This window comes from Carcharodon carcharias, chromosome 14, assembly GCF_017639515.1.
Source record: "Carcharodon carcharias isolate sCarCar2 chromosome 14, sCarCar2.pri, whole genome shotgun sequence".
NCBI classification, from domain to species: Eukaryota; Metazoa; Chordata; class Chondrichthyes; order Lamniformes; family Lamnidae; genus Carcharodon; species Carcharodon carcharias.
Genome location: NC_054480.1, coordinates 93,610,927 through 93,635,580, shown reverse-complemented (window position 1 = coordinate 93,635,580; position 24,654 = coordinate 93,610,927). Strand labels below are relative to the sequence as shown.

Here is a 24,654-nt window from a genome sequence, read left to right as displayed (position 1 = left end):
CGGCAGATGTGTGGCAGGTGTGCAGCAGGTGTGTGGCGGCAGGTGCGTAGCGGCAGGTGCGTGGCGGCAGGTGCGTGGCAGCAGGTGCGTAGCGGCAGTATGTGGCGGCAGGTGTGAGGCAGCAGGTGTGTGGCAGGAGTGTGTGGCAGGTGTGTGGCGGCAGGTGTGTGGCAGCAGGTGTGTGGCAGCAGGTGTGTGGCGGCAGGTATGTGGCAGCAGTGTGTGGCGGCAGGTTTGTGGCGGCAGGTGTGTGGCGGCAGGTGTGTGGCGGCAGGTGTGTGGCAGGTGTGTGGCAGCAGGTGTGTGGCAGCAGGTGTGCGGCAGGTGTGTGGCGGCAGGTGTGCGGCAGCAGGTGTGCGGCGGCAGGTGTGCGGCGGCAGGTGTGCGGCAGCAGGTGTGTGGCAGCAGGTGTGCGGCAGGTGTGTGGCAGGTGTGTGGCGGCAGGTGTGTGGCAGGTGTGCAGCAGGTGTGTGGCGGCAGGTGTGTGGCGGCAGGTGTGTGGCAGGTGTGCAGCAGGTGTGTGGCGGCAGGTGCGTGGCGGCAGGTGCGTGGCGGCAGGTGCGTGGCAGCAGGTGCGTAGCGGCAGTATGTGGCGGCAGGTGTGAGGCAGCAGGTGTGTGGCAGGAGTGTGTGGCAGGTGTGTGGCGGCAGGTGTGTGGTGGCAGTGTATGGCAGCAGTGGATGGCAGGTGTGTGGCAGCAGTGTGTTGCAGCAGTGTGTGGCAGGTGTGTGGTGGCAGTGTGTGGCAGATGTGTGGCGGCAGGTGTGTGGCAGCAGGTGTGTGGTGGCAGGTGTGTGGCGGCAGATGTGTGGCGGCAGGTGTGTGGCGGCAGGTGTGTGGCGGCAGGTGTGTGGCGGCAGGTGTGTGGTGGCAGGTGTGTGGCACCAGTGTGTGGCAGCAGGTATGTGGCAGCAGGTATGTGGCAGCAGGTGCGTGGCAGGTGTGTGGCAGCAGGTGTATGGTGGCAGTGTGTGGCGGCAAGTGTGTGGCAGGTGTATGGTGGCAGTGTGTGGCGGCAGGTGTGTGGCAGCAGGTGTGTGGCAGGTGTATGACGGCAGGTATGTGGCGGCAGGTGTATGTTGGCAGGTGTATGGTGGCAGTGTGTGGCTGCAAGTGTGTGGCAGGTGTGTGCCAACAGGTGTGTGGCAGCAGGTGTGTGGCAGGAGTATGGTGGCAGTGTGTGGTGGCAGGTGTGTGGCAGCAGTGTGTGGCGGCAGGTGTGTGGCAGGTGTGTGGCAGGTGTGTGGCAGGTGTGTGGCAGCAGTGTGTGGCAGCAGGTGTGTGGCAGGTGTATGGCGGCAGGTGTATGGAGGCAGTGTGTGGCAGGTGTGTGGCAGGTGTGTGGCAGGTGTGTGGCAGGTGTGTGGCAGGTGTGTGGCAGCAAGTGTGTGGCAGCAAGTGTGTGGCAGGTAGTCAGTTTGCTACAATGATCCATTATTTGTTTTTGCGACTGACTGACAGTTAAATAACTATAAAAGCAGACACTTTATTAGCATCCGTTTCTTCACAATATTTTGTCTGGATTAATATCCAGGTGCATATGGAGGGGGAGTCATATACTCTTCAGGGAGAGCAACTATGCCACTTGCCTGTCCTCTCCCCTCTCCCTCAGCACAGCCAGTCACAAGCTGACAACCACCTACTGGCTCTTCCTGACCAAGGCACAAAGAACAAAGAGTGGGCCTGTGCAATATGGACTGACCTGGGGAAACGGATTTACGTGTGGCCCTGGGAGGGTGACGGGGATTGTGGTGAGCTGGGAAGAGCAGATCATAATGATTCCCAATTGAAGGAGAGTTGTCTATGTATTTGGGAGTAGGAGCAAAGATGTTTGTATCTGTCACATGATCAGTTTGCTGTCTCTGGATAGGGATGGGATGACTCCCAGAGACATTACCATCTGCTTGATGCTTAAATTCAGATTTTGAATCAGAAACATCTGGTCCTGAACTGCTATTCCAGATTCTCGTTTCTGAGTTGTGCTGGTTTCTTTGAAGGAGCAGATTCTGGGCACCAGAAGCAGTCGCCTGAAATGGAAATATGACCAATGGATTTATTGACTTCTAATGCACAAAGGTTTGTTCATGTCCAGTCAGTCCGACACAGGTTGATAGTCAATGAGAAAGCAGGCCATACATATATCCATGAGGTTATGTTGGCCATGACCTGCAGTATTGGGACAGTTCACCTGCCCAGATCTTCTGGAATCAGGCTCCAACTTTGTGAGGTGACAGTGGCGGGAGGTTCAATAACATAAGAAATAAGGGCAGGGATAGACCATCCTCCCCCTCAACTCTGCTCCACCATTCAATATGGTCATGGCTGATCTTTTGTCTCAACGTCACTTTCACACAAGCTCCCCATATGAAACAAAGAACAAACACTTGCATTTATATAGCACCTTTCATGACCATCAGTGTTGTAAAGTGCTTTGTGGCCAATGAAGTACCTTTTGAAGTATAGTCACTATTGTAACATAGAAAATACGGCAGCCAATTTGCACACAGCAAGCTCCCACAAACAGCAATGTGATAATGATCAGAATGTCTGTTTTTGTGAAGAGGAGTCATTCAGGCTCAAAACATTAACTCTGTTTCTCTCTCCACAAATGCTGCCAGACCTGTTGAGTTTTTCTAGCATTTTCTGTTTTTATTTCAGATTCCCAGATTTCTTTTATCTGTTTCTGTGATGTTGATTGAGGGACAAATATTGTCCAGGAAATCGGGGAGAACTCCCCTGCCCATCTGTGAGCAGTGTTGCAGCCATCCAAAGAGGCAAAAGGGGCCTCGGTTGAATATCCCATCTGAAAGATTGTGCAGCACTCATTCAGTACTGCACAGGAGTGGCATCTTTGACTTTTGTACTCAAACCCTGGAGTTGGACTTGAACCTGGAACGTTGTGACTCAGACACTAGACTGCAGATATCCTTTGATTCCCTGAGAAGCCAAGAATCTGTCTATCTCAGCCTTAAATATATTCAACGATGGAGCATCCACAACCCTCTGGGTGAATTCCAAAGATTCAAAAACCTTTCAGTGAAGAAATGTCTTATCAGTGCAGTTCTAAATGATCACTCATATTCTGATACTGGGCCCCCATGTTCTAGATTCCCCAGTGGGGGGAAACAACATCTCAGCGTCTACCCTGTCAAATCCTTCAGAATCCTTCATGTTTCAATGAGATCACCTCTCATTCTGCAAAATCCCAGAGAATATAAACCCAGTTTATGTAGCCTCTGAACATAGGGCAGCCCTCTCAACCCTGAAACTAATCTAATTTACATTTGCTGTACTGCCTCCAATGTTAGTATACCCTTCCTTAGATATGAAGGCGAAAGCTGCACATAGTGTTCCAGGTGCAGTCTCACCAAAGTCCTGTAGAATTGTAGCAAGACTTGTTTATTCTTATATTCCAATCCCCTTGCAATAAAGGCCAACAGGCAATTTGGTTCCTAATTATTTGCTGCACCTGCATGCTCTGTATTTCTTGTACGAGCACATCCATGTCCATCTGAACATCAAGATTCACAAGCCTTTTAAAAAAAATTCTACTTTTCTATTCTTACCATCTCACATTTCCCCATGTATACTCTATCTGACACTTAACCTGTTTATATCTCTTTGCAGCCTCTTTGTATCCTCCTCACAGCTTGAATTCCCGCCTAGCTTTGTATTATTAGTAAACTTTAAAACATTTTCCTGTGTCTTGCTGAAAAAAAAGAGATGTTTCAAAGCTTTTCATCTTGCACTCATCAGGACACTTTGCAAGAATACCAATATAAAGGGAAAACAACAATTTATACTGCATGTAAAGAGAGTGCTGATTGGTTGGCAAGTGGTTTCTGATTGGCAGAGGCGTTACCATGGAGAATGCACCAGTGATGATAACTGACAGCATTGTTTGAAATTTAAACAAGGTAGCTTGACCCTGATTGGTCAAGGTATTGCCCTGAGGAATGAGTCAGCGAATGACTGTCACCTATTTTGGTTAGCTGAAACAGGTCTATAGATGACTCCCACCCATGACTTCTTCCCCTTGTTACTCCTTATTTCCACCCAAACTGATTCCATGTCATGATCTATTGCACCTTTATTATTACTCAGCACCGCAATGATCCTTTCTTTTATTAACAAAGCTACCCCACCTCCTTTTCCTTTTAGCCCATTTTTCCAGAACGTCACATACCTTTGAATATTGAGTTCCCAGTCTTGGTCACCCTGTAACCACGTCTCTGTAATAGCTATCAAGTCATATCCATTTATTTCTATTTGTGCTGTCAACTAATCTATCGTGTTACAAAGCCTATGTGCATTCAGATAAGGAGCCTTAAGCTTTGACTTTTTACAATTATTACTCATTTTGGTTCTGATTTCTGCTACAACTCTTCTGCTTATATTTTCTGCCCCTTTTTGTTACACCTTGATTATCACTCACCTCTTCACTACCCTGCACATCTGCTCTCTTGATTCTTTTTGATTTTTTTTAACTTCCCTTCAATTGAACCCTCCACTAAAATTAGTTTAAAGTCCTATCTACAATCCTAATTATATGATTTGGCAGGACACTAGTCAATGGAACAGCTCTCTCCTTCCCCAGTACTGGTGCCAGTGTCCCATGAATCGGAACCTGTTTCTCCCACACCAATCTTTCAGCCATGCATTTACCTCTCTAATCTTACTTATCCTACCCAATTTGCATTTGGCTCACATAGTAATCCGGAGATTATTATCTTTGTGATTCTGCTTTTTAATTTAGACTCGAGCTGCTCGGAGCTCCTCAGCAGAACCTCTTTCCTACTCATATGTATGTTGTTGGTACCTACCTTCCCCTCCCACTCCAAGTTCCTCTCCAGCCCAGAAGAGACATCCTTAATCTTGGCACGCAGCCTCTGGGGCTCTCTGCCTCTTTGATCTATTACAATCTTTAACTTTTCTTGTTAGCCACACTTGGATCACTTCTTCTGCTGGTTTTTTGTGTCTTAAAGGGATGTATAATTGTTGTAAATCATGTATTAAATCTTCAAATGTTAGCCATTGCCTGTCTACTATCATACCTTTAATGTAGTTTCCCAATCTACCATGGTCAACTTGCCCCTCACACCTCTGTAGTTTTCTTTGTTTACATTTTAAGACCCTAGTTTTGAACTGAACTACATCACTTTCAAACTTTAATGTAAAATTTTATCATATTATGGTTACTCTTTCCTAAAGAATCATTTACAATGAAATTATTAATTAGCCCTTTCTCATTAAGCAACATTAGATCTAGCTGGTTCCTCAAAATACTCGTATACATTTCAAGAATTCATCCTCCACAGCATTGGTGTTTCTTAACTGTGCTGTAACTATTCTATGATTTTATGAATGTGTACACAGCAAGATCCACAAACAGCAATGAGGTGATGACCAGATAATAAAATCAGAAGATGCTGGAAATACTCAGCAGGCCACTTAGCATCTATGGAGAGAGGAACAGAACTACAGCAAGCAGTTAGGAAAGCAAATGGCATGTTAGCCTTTATTGACATGAGCCTGGAACATTTGGTCTGTCTCTCCACAGTTGCTAACTAGCCTGCTGAGTATTTCCAGCACTTTCTGTTTTTATTTCAAATTTACAGCATCTGCAATATTTTGTTTTTGTGTTGTAATGACCAGACAATCTGTTTAGAGTTAAATATTAGCCAGGGCAACGTAAAGAACTTCTCCACTTGTCTTCAAACAGTGCCATGAAAACTTTAACATGTAGCTGACAGGATAGCACCTCCGATAGTGTAGCATTCCCTGCACTGGAGTAGCAGCCTGGACTATGTGCTTAAGTCTCTGGAATGGCACTTGAAAGCACAACCTTCTGACCCAGGAGGTCTAAGTGACACCAGAGTTTGTTTATTTGTTTAAAGTAAACTGGAGTTACAAGTTGTAAGTCTGGGTTTGTTTATTTGGGTGGTGTTTGGTTGAATTGTGTTACTGGCTTTGGGACAGCTCTGGGTGGCGTTTATTGCATCAACTTTACTGTGAAGTGCAATTAGTTTTAGTGCCTGAGGTTAGGGTAGATTTGTCATTCTCACTGGAATTAGGGTAAGGGACTGGACCTGGTTTGCTGTATTAGCTTTGACTGGCTGTTTTTGGTGGTTGAGGATTAGGTTTAAACCGAGTTTTCTGTGCATAGTCATCAAGCCCACAGAGCTGGAAACATGGACTGTTGGTGACTTAATTGCTCTCCTGATGGCGGGTTGAGATGTTGTGACAAAATGAGCAGCGTGTCTGCAGCATGTCGAAAATTATGCCGCTTGTGACAGATTTGTACTTTAATACGTTTGTATGTCATGAATATTCATTAACATTAAACAGTTTTCAATAAAGTCCTACCTTCAAGATAAAGTCAGCAGGGCACGAGAATCTCATGGCCCCCTGCTCACAATTGTTTAAAGGTGGCAAACACCAGCCAGCTTTGTGCAGTTGTGTGTAAAGTCAGTGCTTTTCCTCATTAAATTCTAGGCTACAAGAGAGGGGAGCAGGAGAATGGCAGCTTGCAGGAGGCTCAGGACAGGCACAGGTAAGTCAGTGATTCGGGGGGTGGTTGTGGCATGAGGTTGGGGGCATGGAGGAGTGAAGTGGGAAGGGCCTGGAGTCCTGGGTGCGGTGGGGACAGTCAGTCAAGGTAAGAAAATGAAAGGCCTAAATGGTGGTGTCAGTACTGTCTAAATGTGTGTCCATCTCAGGTTGTCAGCTGGCAGAGTCCTTACAGGACTTTGAGTTCACCTCCAACATTTCAATTGCCCCCGCTGGGGGTGATCTTGGAACATGTTCTTTACAATGCAGAGAAGGGAGGGCCAGCTGAGCCTGTGAGTTCAGCCATGTCCCACAGAGCGGCGAGTACAACACTGGGCACTAACGTGAACATTCAATAAAGAGTGAACAAAAAAAAACACAACATTGTTTCATCCACAATAAAGGAAATGTCCCTAACTCCTCTGTAACCATCAACCATGAGGCGTGCCAACATTTAACTCTCTGACTCAGCTAGTTTCAACAAATGATGATGATGCACTCATGAATAAAGTGATAGGAATGTAATGTGAATGATCCACAAGTGAATTTTAATTTCGAAAAACCTGTGCTACTTCTGTGCTCTCAGATCTTATGTAAATGGTAATGGAGTTGGGCAGGAACATTGTGACCGTGATACAGAGCCTTCCTGTTTGACCAGGAGGCTCTTTAATAGACCACCTGTAGATGCAGCATTGTCACCTGATGGCAGGTTTCACCTATGAAAAGCCTGTCCCACTGCTGAATTGAAAGTGTTTTGCATGCACATCACTGGCACTTAGAATTTTAATTATAATCACATGGGAAAGGGCAAGAGAAGAGAAAATGGAAGTGCTGCACAGTTCCAGTTATGACGCTGGGAATGGCATGCTGTTCACAAAATCCTGAGCTCAGAGTCATTTAATCAAAGAGGCCATTCAGCCCATCTACTCCATTTCGGCTTCCCATGGAGCAATCCAATCTTGGGGAGCAGTCCCACTCCCCAACTTGATCCCTGTAGCCTGTAGGGGGTTGAGGTGTTGGGGGTAATGGAGGAGTGGACCAAGGTGTCCTGGCATGCATGATGCCACCACCGAACACATCTTCCCTTCACCCCTCCATGTTTGCATTCTGTAGGGATTGTTCCCTTTGGGAAACCCTGGTCCACTCCTCCATCACCCCCAACACCTCAACCCCCTCCCACGGCACCTTCCCGTGCAACCGCAGAAGGTGCAACACCTGCCCCTTTACTTCCTCTCTCCTCACCGTCCAAGGGCCCAAACACTCCTTTCAAGTGAAGCAGCATTTCACTTGCACTTCCCACAATTTAGTCTACTGCATTCGTTGTTCCCAATGTGATTTCCTCTACATTGGAGAGACCAAATGCAGACTGGGTGACCGCTTTGCCGAACACCTTCGGTCTGTCTGCAAGCATGACCCAGACCTTACTGTCACTTGCCATTTCAACACTCCACCCTGCTCTCATGCCCACATGTCCGTCCTTGGCCTGCTGCATTGTTCCAGTGAAGCTCAGCGCAAACTGGAGGAACAGCACCTCATCTTCTGACTAGGCACTTTACAGCCTTCCAGACTTAACATTGCGTTCAACAATTTCAGATCATGAACTCTCTCCTCCATCCCCACCCCTTTTTGATCCCCTTTTTCCAAATATTTATTTTTTAATTTTCTAATATATTTTTTTCCTAAGTATTTCCATTATTATTATTTTAAAATTTATTTCCATTCATTTTTTTATCCCCACCCTTTTGCCTATTTTGATCTTTTCTCCCACACCGTCCCCTCCCCCCACCCCACCCCCACTAGGGCCATCTGTCACTTGCTCTTCCTGCTTTCTACTCTTAATGTCACCATTAGTGCCTCCTTTATCCAGTATCACCACCATCAACACCCCTTCGACCTTTTGTTTATGACATCTTTTGCAATCTCTCCTGTGCCTTCACCTATCACTTGCCCTCTATCCAGTTTCATCTATCCCACCCCACCCTTAAACAGTTTATATTTCACCTCATTCCTACTTCTCTTTAGCTCTGAAGAAGAGTCACCTGGACTTGAAACGTTAACTCTGTCTTTCTCTCCACAGATGCTGTCAGACCTGCTGAGTTTTTCCAGGTATTTTTGTTTTTGTTTCAGATTTCCAGCATCCGCAGGATTTTGCTTCCATGCTATTATCATGACTTGTTGTTTTCTGCCCTTAAACCAATTATTAGCCAAGCTGACACTAACCCTCCTATTCCATGAGCTTCAATTTTGTTAGCCAGCCTTTTTCATGTTAACCTATCAAACATTTCCTTAAAATCCACATAGACAACATCCACCATATTGCCTTCATCAACCTTCTCTGCTATTTTGACAAAATATTCAGTTGGTTTAGTTAAGCACAATTGGCGTTTTACAAATCTGTGCTGGATCTCTGCAATTAACTCAAACCTCTTCAAGTGCCAACTGACATTCTTCCCTGGCTGTGGATTCTAAAACTTGGTAATATTGTGGTTAGGTCTGTTTGGAACTGTGTGCTTCAGAGGATAGAGTTCAATTTGTTTTGATGGAATAAATTACATTTCATTACGGTCATGTTTTTGGATTTTTGTCTATTTTCCCAAGGAGGGATTGAGGTTCATTATGATATTGAACCATTTCGGATAAGACTGAAGCAAACCCAGTGGATTTGGAACTTGACTCATTGGGATTTGAGTATTATTGGGTTTGATAGGATAGGAAACTGCCCCTCAGATATTTTGAAGTCTGCAATGCAGAAAGGAGGAATGCTCCTCAATGATTTGCCTCTGTCTGTAATGGGAAGAAAGAGAAAGTGCTGTAACAAGTGCTGGAACTAGGAGGTACATTTCCTTTACCTTGAATAAACCCTCATTCCCTCGGTTCAAAGCTCAGGAAAAAGGAAGTAGATTTTTTTCCCCACCCACTTTGGTCTCATCCCAGAATTCCTGAGAACTCTTCCCAAAAGAAGATTTGTTCAAGATTCCCCATATTAAACAGGCAGGAAGATGAGGTGCCAGAGGGAATTAGAGACCCTGAACTCTCATGGGTGCCTGTAAATCTTACAGTGAAGGTCTTGTTGCTGGGCACTCTGCTCAGACAGATGAGCTGAGGGGCTGCAGGAAGCAAGTTGTACACTGACCTAAAGGTAAATCATCTTGTTTACAATCTGCAGTCAATTTTCAGGCCCAGGGAACCTCGTGTCAATATTGTCCAACAGGGGGTTCTTGAGCTCTTTGGGCAAAGTCAGTCCTCTCAACAGCCTCCGTACCCAGTGCAAACCCCAGGGGAGGTAACTGCTCCAGACATCCAGCTAGCTAATCCAAAATGGAAGCTGAATAGGAAAATAAAATTCAAACAGCACTTACTCCTGCAGTGGGTAGCTGCTCCATAGATATTGCGGTCGGCTGATTTCTTAATGATGGGTAGAGTCTTTTCACAGACGCTCGATCTTGCAGCTCGGGAAGCTCATCAATCATCGCTTTGGTCTCTGACATCGGTTTCAAGGAGGTCACTCCTCGACATGGAAGAGAAGGGGGCACATTGTTACTGCCTCCTTTCAGTGGTATTGGAGGGCCACTGGCTGCTTCTTTTGGCTGATTAGGAGTCCCATGGTGGCAAACAGATTTCGGTTTCGCTGGATAGGAGCTCCCAGCAGAGGAATCTGAACAAGAAGTTGGTGAGTTCCAATTCTTTTCCATGGGAACAAAAATACCCAATTCTTCATAATCAACATCTCTGTGACTCACCTGTGAAAGATAAGATTGTAATTGTGGGGAGGAGGAACTGCCAATCATTCAGCAAAATCTACACTTCAGACCAGAGATTCTCAAGCTGCCTTCTTTTTGACAGCTCCCTCTCAAAACATTAAAAATTCCACAGATCCTTGTACCACAGCACAGCGATTTAAGACTGACTCCTGTCACCTGGTAAAACTGCAGCAAATTTCACATAGCAAGATCCAACAATGGAACATCAAATGGATCAACAGGCCTGACATGCACACTAGCTGCAGTCTCACTCCCACATATAAAAAGGCCAGCGTTCACAGTTACCCAGACCATGTCACTGGGAGTCAGGCCCAGGACAGCAATATGTAGCTGGGAGAGGGAAGTTCGATAAGCTGTCCTTGCCATTAGTGGTTCTGTGAACAGCATGGACAAGCAGCAGGCGCGAACATTTACTGACATTGATTAATTCACAGAACATTTGCCAACAAAACAGATAAGAAACCCCACTGCCCACTGGTGAATAGGGTTAAGCATGGCAGTAGGACGGGGCAGCAATAGAAGACAATATCAAAGGGCAGAATTGGCGAAGGTCGCCTCGTTCAACATCAGACTGGTGACAGCTCGTGTCTGACCCTGTCACTGTATCAACGTGAAACTGTGTGTGACCGTCACTGTATCAGTGTAACACTGTGTGACCGTCACTGTATCAGTGTAACACTGTGTGTGACCCTGTCACTGTATCAGCGTGACCCTGTCACTGTATCAGTGTGACACAGTGTGTGACCGTCACTATATCAGTGTGACACTGTATGTGCGTGTGACCCTGTCACTGTATCAGTGTGACACTGTGTGTGACCCTGTCACTGTATCAGTGCAACACTGTGTGTGACCCTGTCACTGTATCAGTGTGACATTGTGCGTGACCCTGTCACTGTATTAGCATGACTCCGTTACTATATCAGTGTGACACTGTATGGGCGTGTGATCCCATCACTTTATCAGTGTGGCACTGAATGTGACCCTGTCACTGTATCAGTGTGGCACTGTGTGTGAACCTGTCACTGTGTCAGCATGACACTGAGTGTGACACTGTCACTGTATCAGTGTGACACAGTGTGCATATGTGACCCTGTCACGGCATCAGTGTGACAGTGTGTGTGGCCCTGTCACTGTATCAGCGGGAATCTGTATGAACATGTGAACCCGTCACTGTATCAGTGTGACACTGTGCGCGTGTGTGACCACATCACAGGATCAGCGTGACACTGTGTGCATGTGTGACCCTGTCACTAAATCAGTGTGACACTGTGTGCGCTGGTGTCCCCGTCACTGTATCAGTGTGACACTGTGTACGTGTGTGACCCATCACTGTATCAGCGAGATACTGTGTGCACGTGACCCCATCCCTGGATTGATGTGACACTGTGTGTGCGTGTGACCCCGTCACTGTATCAGTGTGACACTGTGTGCGTGTGTGACCCCATCATTGTATCAGTGTGACACTGTGTGCACATGTGACCCTGTCATTGTATCAGCGTGACACAGTCTGTGACCCTGTCACTGTATCAGTATAGCACTGTGTGTAAACCTGTCATGGTATCAGCGTAACAATGTGTGTGATCCCGTCACTGTATCAGTGTGACAGAGTGTGACCCCTTCACTTTACCAGTGGGATATTGTGTGCGCGTGTGACCCCGTCACTGTATCAATGTGACAGTGTGTGACCCTGTCACTGTATCAATGTGGCACTGTGTGTGCATGTGGCCCTGTCACTGTATCAGTGTGACACTGTGTGCGACCCAGTCACTGTATCAGTGTGACACTGTATACGTGTGTGACCCCATCACTGTATCACTGTGACACTATTTGCGTGTGTGACCTGTCACTGTATCAGTGTGACACTGTGTGCACATGTGACCCCATCACTGCATCAGTGTGACACTGTGTGTGCGTGTGACCTTGTCACTGTATCAGCGTGACACTGTGTATGATCTTGTCACAGTATCAGTGTAACAATGTGTGTGATCCTGTCACTGTATCAGTGTGACCATGTGTGACCCAGTCACTTTATCAGTGGGACAATGTGTGCGCGTTTGACCCCTTCACTGTATCAGTGTGACAGTGTGTAACCCTGTCACTGTATCAGTATGACACTGTGTGCTCATGTGACCCCGTCACTGTATCAGTTTGACACTGTGTATGCGTGTGACCCTGTCACTGTATCAGCGTGACACTGTCTGTGACCCCATCACTCTATCAGTGTAACACTGTGTGCACGTGTGACACCGTCACTGTATCAGTGTGACACAGTTTACGTGTGTGACCCCATCACTGTGTCACTGTGACACTGTTTGCGTGTGTGACCCGTCACTGTATCAGTGTGACACTGTGTGCACATGTGACCCTGTAAATGTATCAGTGTGACGCTGTGTTCGCATGTGACCCCACCATTGCATCAATGTGACACTGTATGCACGTGTGACCCTGTCACTGTATCAGTGTGACACTGTGTGTAACCCTTTCATGGTATCAGTGTAACAATGTGTGTGATCCCGTCATTGTATCAGTGTGACACAGTGTGACCCTGTCACTTTATCAGTGGGACATTGTGTGTGCGTGTGAACCTGTCACTGTATCAGTGTGGCACTGTGTGTACATGTGACCCTGTGACTGTTTCAGTGTGAAGCTGCGTGTGCGTGTGACCCTGTTACTGTAATAGTGTAACACTGTGTGCACGTGTGGCCCTGTCACTGTATCAGTGTGACATTGTGTGAGACCCAGTCACTGTATCAGAGTGACACTGTATGCACGTATGACCTTGTCACTGTACCAGTGTGACGCAGTGTGTAATCCTGTCACTGTATCAGTGTGACACTGTATACGTGTGTGACCCCATCACTGTAACACTGTGACACTGTTTGCATGTGTGACCCGTCACTGTATCAGTGTGACACTGTATGTGACCCTGTCAGTGTATCAGTGTGACAGTGTGTGCACGTGTGACCCTGTCAATGTATCAGTGTGACACTGTGTTCGCATGTGACCCCGTCACTGCATCAGTGTGACACTGCGTGCGCGTGTGATCTTTTCACGGTATCAGTGTAACAATGTGTGTGATCCCGTGACTGTATCAATGTGACTGTGTGTGACCTGGTCACTTTATCAGTGGGACAATGTGTGTGCGTTCGACCCCTTCACTGTATCAGTGTGACTGCATGTGACCCCGTCACTGTATCAGCGTGACACTGTCTGTGACCCCATCACTCTATCAGTGTAACACTTTGTACACGTGTGACCCCGTCAGTGTATCAGTGTGAAACTGTATAGGCATGTGACACCATCACCATATCAGTGTGACATTGTTTGTGATCCTGTCACTATATTAGTTTGACACTGTGTGCGTGTGTGACCCTGTCACTGTATCAGCATGACACTGTCTGTGACCCCATCACTGTATCAGTGTAACACTGTGCGCACGTGTGACCCCGTCAGTGTATCAGTGTGAAACTGTGTACGCGAGTGACCCTGTCACTGTATCAGTGTGACACTGTCTGTGACCCCATCACTGTATCAGTGTAACACTATGTGCACGTGTGACCCCATCAGTGTATCAGTGTGAAACTGTATACGCGAGTGACCCTGTCACTGTATCAGTGTGACACTGTCTGTGACCCTGTCACTTTAGCAGCGTGACACTGTGTGTGACGCCATCACCGTATCAGTGTGACATTGTGTGTGACCCTGTCACTGTATCCGTGTGATACTGAGTGCATGTGTGACCCTGTCACTGTATCAGTGTGTGTGTGTGCATCCTGTCACTGCATCAGTGTGACTGTTAGAGAGACCTTGCCACTGCACCAATGTGACAGTTCCTGTGTGTGACACTCTGTCATTTTATCACTTTGGCAGTTAGTTTGACCCTGTCACTGTATCAGTGTGACATTGTTTTTAACACTCTTACTGTTTCAGTTTGACAGTTCCTGTGCATGTGACCCTGTCACTGCATCAGTGTGACTGTTAGTGTGACCCTGTCCCTGTATCAGGGTGACAGTTAATGTGACCCCGACACTGCATAAGCATTACAGTTAGTGTGACCCTAATACTGTACCGGTGTCACAGTTAGTGCGACCCTCTCACTGTATCAGGGTGACGGTTAATGAGACCCTGTCACTGTATCAGGGTGACAGCTGGTGTGATCCTATAACTGTACCGGTGTCACAGTTAGTGTGACCCTGTCACTGTATCAGGGTGACGGTTAGTGTGACCCGGTCACTGCATAAGCGTGACAGTTAGTATGATCCTATGACTGTACTGGTGTCACAGTTAGTGTGACCCTGTCACTGTATCAGGGTGATAGTGTGACCCTGTCACTGCATAAGCGTGACAGTTAGTGTGACCCTATAACTGTACCGGTGTCACAGTTAGTGTGACCCTGTCAGTGTCACAGTGTCACAGTGTGTGTGACTGTGAGTGTATGTATGCGACTGAGTGTGTGTGTGTGTGTGTGTGTCTGAGTGTGCGTGTCCGAGTGTGCGTGTCTGAGTGTGTGTGTGTGTGTGTGTGTGTGTCTGAGACTGTGTATGTGTGTGTGACTGAGTGTGTGTGACTGTGACTGTGTGTGTTTGTGTGACTGTGAGTGTGTGTGTTTGTGTGACTATGAGTGTGTGTGTGTATGTGTGACTGACTGTGAGCATGTGTGTGTGTGACTGTGTGTGCGCATAACTGTGAGTGTGTGTGACTGTGAGAGACTGTGTGTGTGCGCCTGTGAGAGACTGTGTGTGTGTGTGTGTGTGTGTGCGTGTGTGCGTGTGATAGAGTGTGAGAGAGAGAGACTGAGAGTGGTGTGTGTGTCTGTGAGAGACTGTGTGCGCGCGCGTGTGTATGTGAGACACTGTGTGTGTGTGTGTCTGTAAGCGCGTACATGTGTGTGTGTCTGTGAGAGCGTGTGTGTCTGTGTCTGTGAGAGCATGTGTGTGTCTGTGAGTTTGTGTGCCTGTGAGAGACAGTGTGTGTGTGTGTGTGTGCGTGCCTGTGCATGTGTATGTCTGTGAGAGACTGTGTGTGTGCCTGTGAGGGACAGTGTGTGCATGTATGTGCATGTGCGTGTGTGTATCTGTGAGAGACTGTGTGCGTGCGTGTGTATTTGTGTGCGTGTGTGTGTGCGTGTTTGTATGTGTGAGACTGTGTGTCTGTGTGTGATAAAGAGACTGTGTGTGTGTGACTATGTATGTGTGTGTGTGTGTGTGTGCTTGTGTGTGTGACTGTGTGTATGTGCGTGTGAGAGAGACTGTGTGTGTGCGTGCACATGTACCTGTGAGAGGCAGTGTGGGGGTGGGGGGTGTGAGAGAGAGAGACTGTGTGTGCATGTGAGAGGCTGTGTGTGTGTGTGTATGTGTGTCTGTGGGTGTCTGGGTGTGTGTGAGAGAGAGAGACTGTGTGCATGTGCGTGTGTGTGTGTGTGTGTGTGTGTGAGCCCCTGTCACTGCATAAGTGTGACAGTGAGTGTGTGACCCTGTCACTGCATCAGTGTGACAGCGAGTGTGACCCTGTCACTGTATCAGTGTGACAAAGTGTGAGACGCTGTCACTGTTTCAGTTTAACAGATAGAATAGTGGAACTAGTGGAGTTGTTTTGAGATAGGATCTGTAACTGTAGTGCTAAAGTTAAGTTTGGAATATTTTATACATTTGTTTGGCAGATGGAGGGTTTCATTGCCTGAAGCCAGCATCAGGACAGCTAATGGTTTTAAATTCAAATTCAAATTGCTTCAAATTCACTAAATCAATCACCCAGCTTGTGTGGCAGTTCAAATCCCTACCTGTCCACAAGGGCTCGTCAGACATTCATTGAATGGGGCAATGGGAACATGTGTGTGGAAGTTCACCAAATCTTGCAGTGCGCTGTGGAAATTTGACTCTCCTGCGATGTTGTACTGTCCGCCTGTTGTTACATCAATGATGAAATGACGACAACGATCTAACCCTCTAGAATGGGCATAGATTAAAAGAGAATTTAAAGATGCTTCTATCCAGGATTGTTAAAGGCAGAGCAAATAACTTAAACATCAACCAATAGAAAGGAACTCTCCCACCACCTGGCAGCGATCTAGGCACTGGAAACGACAAAGGCAAACTCAGCCCTGTCGACTCTGCAAAGTCCTCCTTACTAATATCTGGGGGCTTGTGCCAAAATTGGGAGATCTGTCTCACAGACAAGTCAAGCAACAGCCTGACATAGTCATCTTCACAGAATCATACCTGACAGATAATGTCCCAGACTCTGCCATCACCATCAGTGAGTATGTCCTGACCCACTGGCAGGACAGACCCAGCAGAGGTGGAGGCACAGTAGTATACAGTCAGGAGGGAGTAGCCCTGGGAGTCCTCAATGTTGACTCTGGACCCCACAAAGTCTCATAGCACCAATTCAACCATGGGCAAGGACACCTCCTGCTGATTATCATGGACCACCTTCCCTCAGCTGATGAATTAGTGCTCCTCCATGCTGAACATCACTTTGAAGAAGCACTGAGAGCAGCAGGGCACAGAATGTATTCTTGGGTGGGGGACTTCAATACCCATCACCAAGAGTGGCTCGGTAGCACCACTAGGACTCAGTCAGTGAAGGACATAGCTGCTAGACTGGGCCTGTGGCAGATGGTAAGGGAACCAACAAGAGGGGAAAGCAGGCTTGACCTCATCCTCACCTGTTGCATGACGGTATTGGTAGGAGTGACCACCGCACAGTTGTTGCGGAGACGAAGGGCGGAATTGTCCCAGATTTACACTAAGTGCAGTAGTGGGCAGGATAAAGGGCATTTTACCCACTGGCTGCAATGGTGGATTTTCGTGCCACGTTGTCCCATTCCCAGCTTATTAATTATGCAGTCATAGGAAACACGCTGTCTCGCTGGCGGGCAGCCTCTGACTTGCCCGCCATGTTGTTACCTCACCGCCTCCTCATGCAGGGCACCATATTTAAACTGCAGCTGTGCTTGCAGACCAGGACTGCTCCAGTGAAGACGTGGCCCCAAAAGCCAGGAAGAGTGCAGCCATCGCACCCCCCCGCACCACCTGAGTCAGTATCGCATCCCTGGGACATCTCCTGGACAGCGCAGGGGCCCATGTAGAGGGTCCTCTACGCACACTCTGGCTGGAGGAGCCCGTCAGTCTCACCACTCCAGCTTGAGAGGCAGTGGCAGAGGTGGTCAGTGCCAATGCTGCACACAAGTGGTCAGCCATTCAGTGCAGAAAACAGATGAATGATCTCATCCGTTCCCCAGGGTGAGGCAACCATCTCATCACTCTAAACTCACAGACTCACCAGCCCATCACACATTCACTGACATCTCACTCACTGCCAGTTCAAGGGACATCACCTCTCACACAAACCTCTCACATTATCATCTGGCCTCATCTCCTCTGGAGACTGCCTCCTCAGCCCTCACCATCTTGAGGCCACTTACACAGATCAACATGTGCCCCCACACACACTCTGGGATACCCCCCCATTCCCCAGTACAGTCGTCGCCCTGCAGCCTCTTCCTTTGCCCGAGGTCACTTCTCTCCCTTCTCCAAGAAGGCCCTAGACCTGCAGCAATTGAAAAGCACCCCCCCTGCCTTACGGCTGGTCTGGTAGGTAGAGACCAGCCCGTGAGCACCCCTAAGAGTGATGTGGTGCTGCCTGCGAAGCCTGGCGCTGATGACCATGAGTGCTGCCCAAGGCAAGGTAGGTAAACAAACCTCCAAGTCCCAAGCAAGGTGTAGCCTGCTAGGTGTATGTCACTTATGTACAGTTGTGAAACACGTTGGCATGCAATCACGCCAACATGCCCAGATGATCCAGCATGGGGGGGATGATTCCGGTGAGCAGGGCTTATAATGAGATGCTGAAGTATTGATATTAGGTTCCTGACAAGCAGCAGGAATTAGTATTATTATTTAAACTGCAGCTGCAGTAATAATAACAATTATTCCATTGACGGGTGGAGCAGTTGATCAGAAACTGGTTTCACGATCGTGTAAAGCCAACTTCTGGCTCTCTCATCATATTGTCAGCTCACGCCAGCCACTGCCAACAGGACCGGACAATTTGGCCCAAAGTCCTGTCTTCACATTGAGGATACCTTCCATCGTGTTGTGTGGCACTACCACCGTGCTAAATGGGATAGATTTCAAACAGATCTAGCAACTCAAGACTGGGCATCCATGAGGTGCCGTGGGCCATCAGCACAGCAGAATTGTACTCTAACATAATCTGTAACCTCACAGCCTGGAATATCCCCCACTCTACCATTACCATCAAGCCAGGGGATCAACCCTGGTTCAATGAAGAGTGCAGGAGGGCATGTCAGGAGTAGCACCAGGCATACCTAAAAATCAGGTGTCAACCTGGTGAAGCTATAACACAGGACTACTTACGTGCCAAACAGCAAAAGCAGCAAGTGATAGACAGACGTAAGCTCTGCAGTCCTGCCACATCCAGTTGTGAATGGTGGTGGGCAATTAAACAATTAACAGGAAGAGGAGGTTCGACAAATATCCCCATCATTAGTGCAAAGGACAAGGCTGAAGCATTTGCTACAATCTTCAGCTGGAAGTGCCGAGTGGATGATCCATCTTGGCCTCCTCCGGAGGTCCCCAGCATCACAGCTGCCAGTTTTCAGGCAATTCGATTCACAATTCACACCACGTGATATCAAGAAATGGCCGAAGGCCTTGGAGACTGCAAAGGTTATGGGTCCTGACAATATTCCGACTTGTGTTCCAGAACTTGCTGCGCCCCTAGCCAAGCTCTTCCAGTACAGCTACAACACTGGCATCTACCCGGCAATGTGGAAAATTGCCCAGGTATGTCCAACCCAGCCAATTACCACCCCATCAGTCTATTCTCAATCTTCAGTAAAGTAATGGAAGGGGTCAACAACAGTGCTATCAAGCGGCACTTGCTTAGCAATAACCTGCTCACTGACACCCAATTTGAGTTCCGCCAGGGCCATTCAGCTCCTGACCTCATTACAGCCTTGGTTCAAACATGGACAAAAGGGCTGAACTCCCGAGGTGACATCAAGGCCACATTTGACCAAATGTGGTATCAAGGAGCCCTAGCAAAACTGAAGTTAAAAAGAATCGGGGGAAAACTCCACTGGTTGGAGTTATACCAAACACAAAGGAAGATGGTTGTGGTTGTTGGAGGTCAGTCATCTCAGCTGCAGGACCTCACTGCAGGCGTTCATCAGGGTAGTGTCCTAGGCCCAAACATCTTCAGCTGCTTCATCAATCACCTTCCCTCCATTATAAGGTCATAATTGGGGATGTTCAGAGATGATTGCACATTGTCCAGCACCATTTGCGACTCCTCAGATACCGAAGGAAACCATGTCCAAATGCAGCAAGACCTGGACAACATTCAAGTTTGGGCTGATATGTGGCAAGTTACATTTGTGCCACACCAGTGCCATACAATGAGCAGTCCAACAAGAGAGGATCTAACCAAACGGCTGACATTCAATGGCATAATCATCGCTGAATCCCCCGCCACCAGCATCCTGGTGTTACCATTGACCAGAAACTAAACTGGACTGGCCATATAAATACTGTGACTACAAGAGCAGGTTAGGGATCCTGTAGTGAGTAACTCACCACCTGACTCCTCAAAGCCTGTCCACCATCTACAAGGCCCAAGTCAGGACTGTGAATGAATTCTCTCCATTTGCCTGGATGAGTACAGATCCAACAACACTCGAAGCTCAACACCATCCAGGACAAAACAGTCCACCCGATTAGCACTCCATCCACCACCTTCAACATTCATTCCCTCTGCCACTGATGCACAGTGGCAGCAGTGTGTACCATCTATTAAGACGCACTGCAGGAATTCACCAAGGTTCCTTAGACAGCACCTTCCAAACCCATGATGACTACCATCAAAAGGACAAGGGCAGAAGATAGATAGGAACACCACCACTTGGAAGTTCCCCTCCAAGCCACTCACCATCCTGACTTGGAAATATATTGCCGTTCCTTCACTGTCGCTGGGTCAAAATCCTGGAACTCCCTCCCTAACAGCACTGTGGATGTACCTAAATTACATGGACGGCAGTGGTTCAAGAAGGCAGCTCACCACAACCTTCTCAAGGGCAACTAGGGATGGGCAATAAATGCTGTCCTAGCCAGTGAAGCCCACATCCCGTGAATGAATTAAACAAAACTGAGAGTTTGGTGTGTTCTCAGAGTAACTGTGGAATAGACCTTTGATGTAACAACTGAGGTAGAGCTGGGGTCCAGCAAGTAGATGTGAGGAATCTTTTCTCCAATATCCTATGCTTATTATCCCATATTCCTGGGAATTTCCGGATTTTGCTCTATTAAACTTCTATAGCTCTGATATGAAGATAAACATTTTCCGATAAAGAAATAACAAGCTTGTATTGGTGTAAAGCGTTTCACATTCTCATCACGTACTCCAAAACTCTGCTTTGAAATAGAATGCTTTAAATATGCAATATTTTACAGAAATTGTGTGTGTGCAGGGGAGAGAGCCAGAGGGTGACAGTCCATAAAGGGAGAGGGCTGAACAATTTACAAAAGTATCAGATAGAATTGAGGCACAGGGAGCTGCTTGTAGCACCATTCAATTAGATTGTAGCTGATCTGGATCTTAACTCCATTTACCTGCCTTGGTTCCATAATCCAGTAATCTTTAATAGCCTCATCCAAGAAAAATCCATCAATTGTACTTTTGAAGTTTTTAATTGACACTTAAGCTCATTAGTATTTTGGGAGAGATTTCCAGATTTCCACTAAGCTTCCTGACATCATCCTTGAACAGCCTGACTCTAATTTTATTATGGGCAGAATCATCCATACCTGTTGGTGTTGGGCATGTTCAGAGGCGTGAGCGGACAATATGGTGAGACGGCCAAAGATTTGTTTCACAACGTCGTGAAACCAGTTTGCGATCATCCACTCAGCACGTCAATGGCGGGCTGCGTTTCCCGCCACCGGACATCAGGAATCTCATTGTAATACATCTACATATCATCATAAGGCCAGCCCGCCAAACACATACCACCCCCGCTCCCCCGGGTCATCTGTCCACGTTGGCATGATTGCATGCCAACATGTTTCACAACAGCATATATAAGTTGTGCACTTGGTTGGCTGCATTTTGAGGGGAACTGGGAAGTGAGTGCACAGTAATGTTGCACAGCACTCGCCCGGGTCACCTGTTGGACTTCAATGTTGAGGCTTGTTGGGAGGGTGGCAAAGGCTGCCCTGCAGTTGAGATGACATGGGGAGGGATAGAGGCAAAGGCTGCCCTATGGTTGAAGATGGTGCACAAGCATGTGCAGGGTGGGGTGGGGGAGGGGTGGCAAGGGAAGCAGCCACACATTAGTACAAAGTGATCATTCCTCTGCAGCTGAGACAGTTCAGGCACAGCCACATTGATAAGATTAGAGTCGGGCCTGTAACTCATCTGCCCGCACGAGCAATGCAGAGGCCTGAAAGTGCCACCAAGCGCTCCAGAGCTTTTCACACCTCAGGCACAGACTGCGAACTAAGGAGCATTTTAGTGGACTGCAGAACAGTTGGACGACTGGGCACATTGTACAATCTCCTTGCTAAAGCCGGCCAAGGAGCAGTCACTGGTGGAGATGCTTGCAATGTCATCATCCCAGTTTGGACCAGTCTCCCCCATGTTTCAGGCTAACAATGCAGCCTTGCAGTGTGAGTTAGGAGAATGCCTGTGCCTGGGCTGAGAGCACATCATGCAGTCCAATGGGTAAAGCTGTGCCAATCGGTCAGGTGGAGTGGGGTGGAGGTGGGTGGGGTTTCGGGCAGCCAAGCAGCGCACTAAACCCTGGCCATCCTAGTGGTGGCCAGCACTCTCCAGGATGCCTTAAGGGGCCTTCAGACTTAACCAAGAGAGGTTCTTAGAACACCCACGCATTTCTCTCTTTCATCCTGCAGGAGGAGTACATCAGGAGCTTGGAGCCTGGTGAACAAGCTGTATGCCTTGTGGTGTACAGAGATCGAAGACGACAGAGAAGAGAGCGACTGAAGTGCCTGTGTGCGCAGAGGGAGCAGCACCCTCTGGAAGAAGAGGCGGCTGGGGCTCCTACACACACTGCCCAAGAGCCACAGCAAGCCGTCACTAGTTGGCGCCCAACTAGACTCAGGGTCAATAGATGCTGCCTTTCATTCCTGCACGCGGCCGAGACCCAGTGTCGCTGAAGACTGCGCATGTCTAGGGACCTGGTTGGTCACAGCTTGCCATGAAGAGATAATGTGATTGGGAATTATTTTTAAATTAGACCTGTAATACGTTCTGTGACTGTGTGTGTCTTAATTGGATTAAGGCCAGCTAGTCTGGGTGCTTTGATGTATAGTTTTGAGATATTAATTAGATAAACGCAAGTTAGTTAAAAGGTAAAATGAAATTTGCATTTTTAAATGAACCATTGAAAAGAATGGATGAAATCTTGCACCTAGCTGGGAGACGCCAAGCAATGTGTTTATATTACTAATAAAATTGGTGGAATGAAAGGATTATTATTATTAGGAGGTAAAATTTAAAAACTTAGTAATACAATGGAAAATTTACATTCAAAGGGGAAGCTAAGTATAAACAGGAAGGAGTGTGTGTGTGAGTCAGAGGCCTTTAAGATGTAACCAGCTTGTAAGCCTAAAATTGTGTCTGCAAAGGGACCAAATTGCGAGGGACCTCATTTTGAATTTGTAAGGTCAAATGTACTTTGCCTGATGTCTGTTTAAAGTCTATGGGTCATTGTTGCATTGGTGAAGATTTACCTAGGTGTGGTTAATTTGGGGATTTGTTTAAAAGTTATTATGGTAGTAATTTGTAGGCATATGAATGTGTTTAATTAGTTGTTAACTTAATAAATGTTTAATTTAGTTTTATATAAAAAACCTCTTGAGGCTTGGTGGCTTTATTCCTGAATTCAGAGCTGCATCTCAGACATACCAATTGGAAATATAGGTTATGACAGTTGTTCAAGTTTCCCTCTGGGATTTAAACAACTCAGCCTTTATCAACTGCTGTGTCACAACAAGCTAGCAGCTACTGCAGGATTCGGAGCCACGTGGACATGAAGGACATCTACTGTCAGTGGCTGTGAAAGTGACCGCAGTGTTCAATTTCTATGCCAGTGACTCCTTTAAGGTTCCACAGGTGACCTCTGAGATTTCACAAGCCTCCACCCACAAATATATCCACGCAGTCACGGATACCATCTTCGCGAGGGCACACAACTTTGTGCATTTTGCCCAGGACCAGGAGAGACAGGATGCAAGAGCGATTGGATTTACCCAGATCTCAGGTTTCCCACAGGGTGCATCGACTGCACTCACATGGCACTCAGATCTCCGTCACAACACACGTTCTACTATGTCAACCTCAAGGGCTTCCACTCGGCCCTTGCAGGGTTGCGCAGTTGGTGTGTGACCACCACAACCGCATCCTGCAGGTCTGCACACAGTTTCCAGGGACTATGCACGACTCCTACACCCTCAGTCAGTCACAGATCCCTGACATCTTCCAGGGTCCACAGAGTCTGCAGGTGTGACTCCTCGGGGACAAGGGCTACCCGCAGAGGCCGTGGCTGATGACACCCATGTGGTGGCCTCAGACTGCAGCAGAGTGAAGGTATAACAAAGCTCATGCTGCAACTCACACCTTGGTGGAGCAGATCATTGGGATGCTGAAATTGAAGTTCCAGTGCCTGGACCGGTCTGGCGGATCCCTGCAATATGGTCTGCAGAGGGTGTCACATATCGTCACCTGCTACACCCTTTACCACCTGGCACTGCAATGGGGAGAGAAGCTGGCTGAGGAGGAGATGGAGGTCTCCTCCAATGAGGAGGATATTGATGGTGAAGAGGGTGAGGAGCTCCTTGAAGGCGGTGATGACAGTGATGAGATCCTCACTCTGGCCAGGCGAGGTAGGCGCGCTTGGGAGGCCTTCATAGCTGTTAGATTTGTGGAGAATGATGACAACATGCAGTGAGGAGAACCCATTAGTCCTCACATAGCCTTTGTGAATGTCTAACTTCTGTCCGACCGAGGACAGCTCACTTGTGCTCTGTGATCAGGGTCATAACATAGAGACACAGCCATGAAACTTTAGAAGCATCTGATCCTTTGTCAGCCTTCAGTACCTGACCCCTTCAGGAGCACAGCTTCACTGGTCACAGATGCTGGTGTACTGGGAGCCAGCCTCACCTTAAAGGTGCTGAGAGCACACAGAGGGTATGAGAGAACTCTGTGGCGCCTGCCCACTACATTCTGGCAGCAATGACCAGCACCACCGAGGTGCAGGCATCAGTAATGTTTCCAGGGAGTGTGAGGCTGGACCATCAC

General features: G+C 47.6%; 1 protein-coding gene across 1 annotated transcript in view; it reads right to left on the bottom strand.

The window, feature by feature from the left end:
* Positions 1 to 1,304: 1,304 nt before the first annotated feature.
* The window catches only part of LOC121287445 (hematopoietic SH2 domain-containing protein-like), a 92,723-nt gene continuing 69,373 nt past the window's right edge, over positions 1,305 to 24,654 (bottom strand). The window contains exons 4-6 of the mRNA XM_041205334.1: positions 16,091 to 16,256; positions 9,910 to 10,290; positions 1,305 to 2,028 (exon numbers count right to left, since the gene is read on the bottom strand). Coding sequence (XP_041061268.1) covers positions 1,525 to 2,028; positions 9,910 to 10,290; positions 16,091 to 16,256 — 1,051 coding nt within the window. The 3' untranslated portion in view covers positions 1,305 to 1,524. The remainder of the gene's footprint in view (positions 2,029 to 9,909; positions 10,291 to 16,090; positions 16,257 to 24,654) is intronic.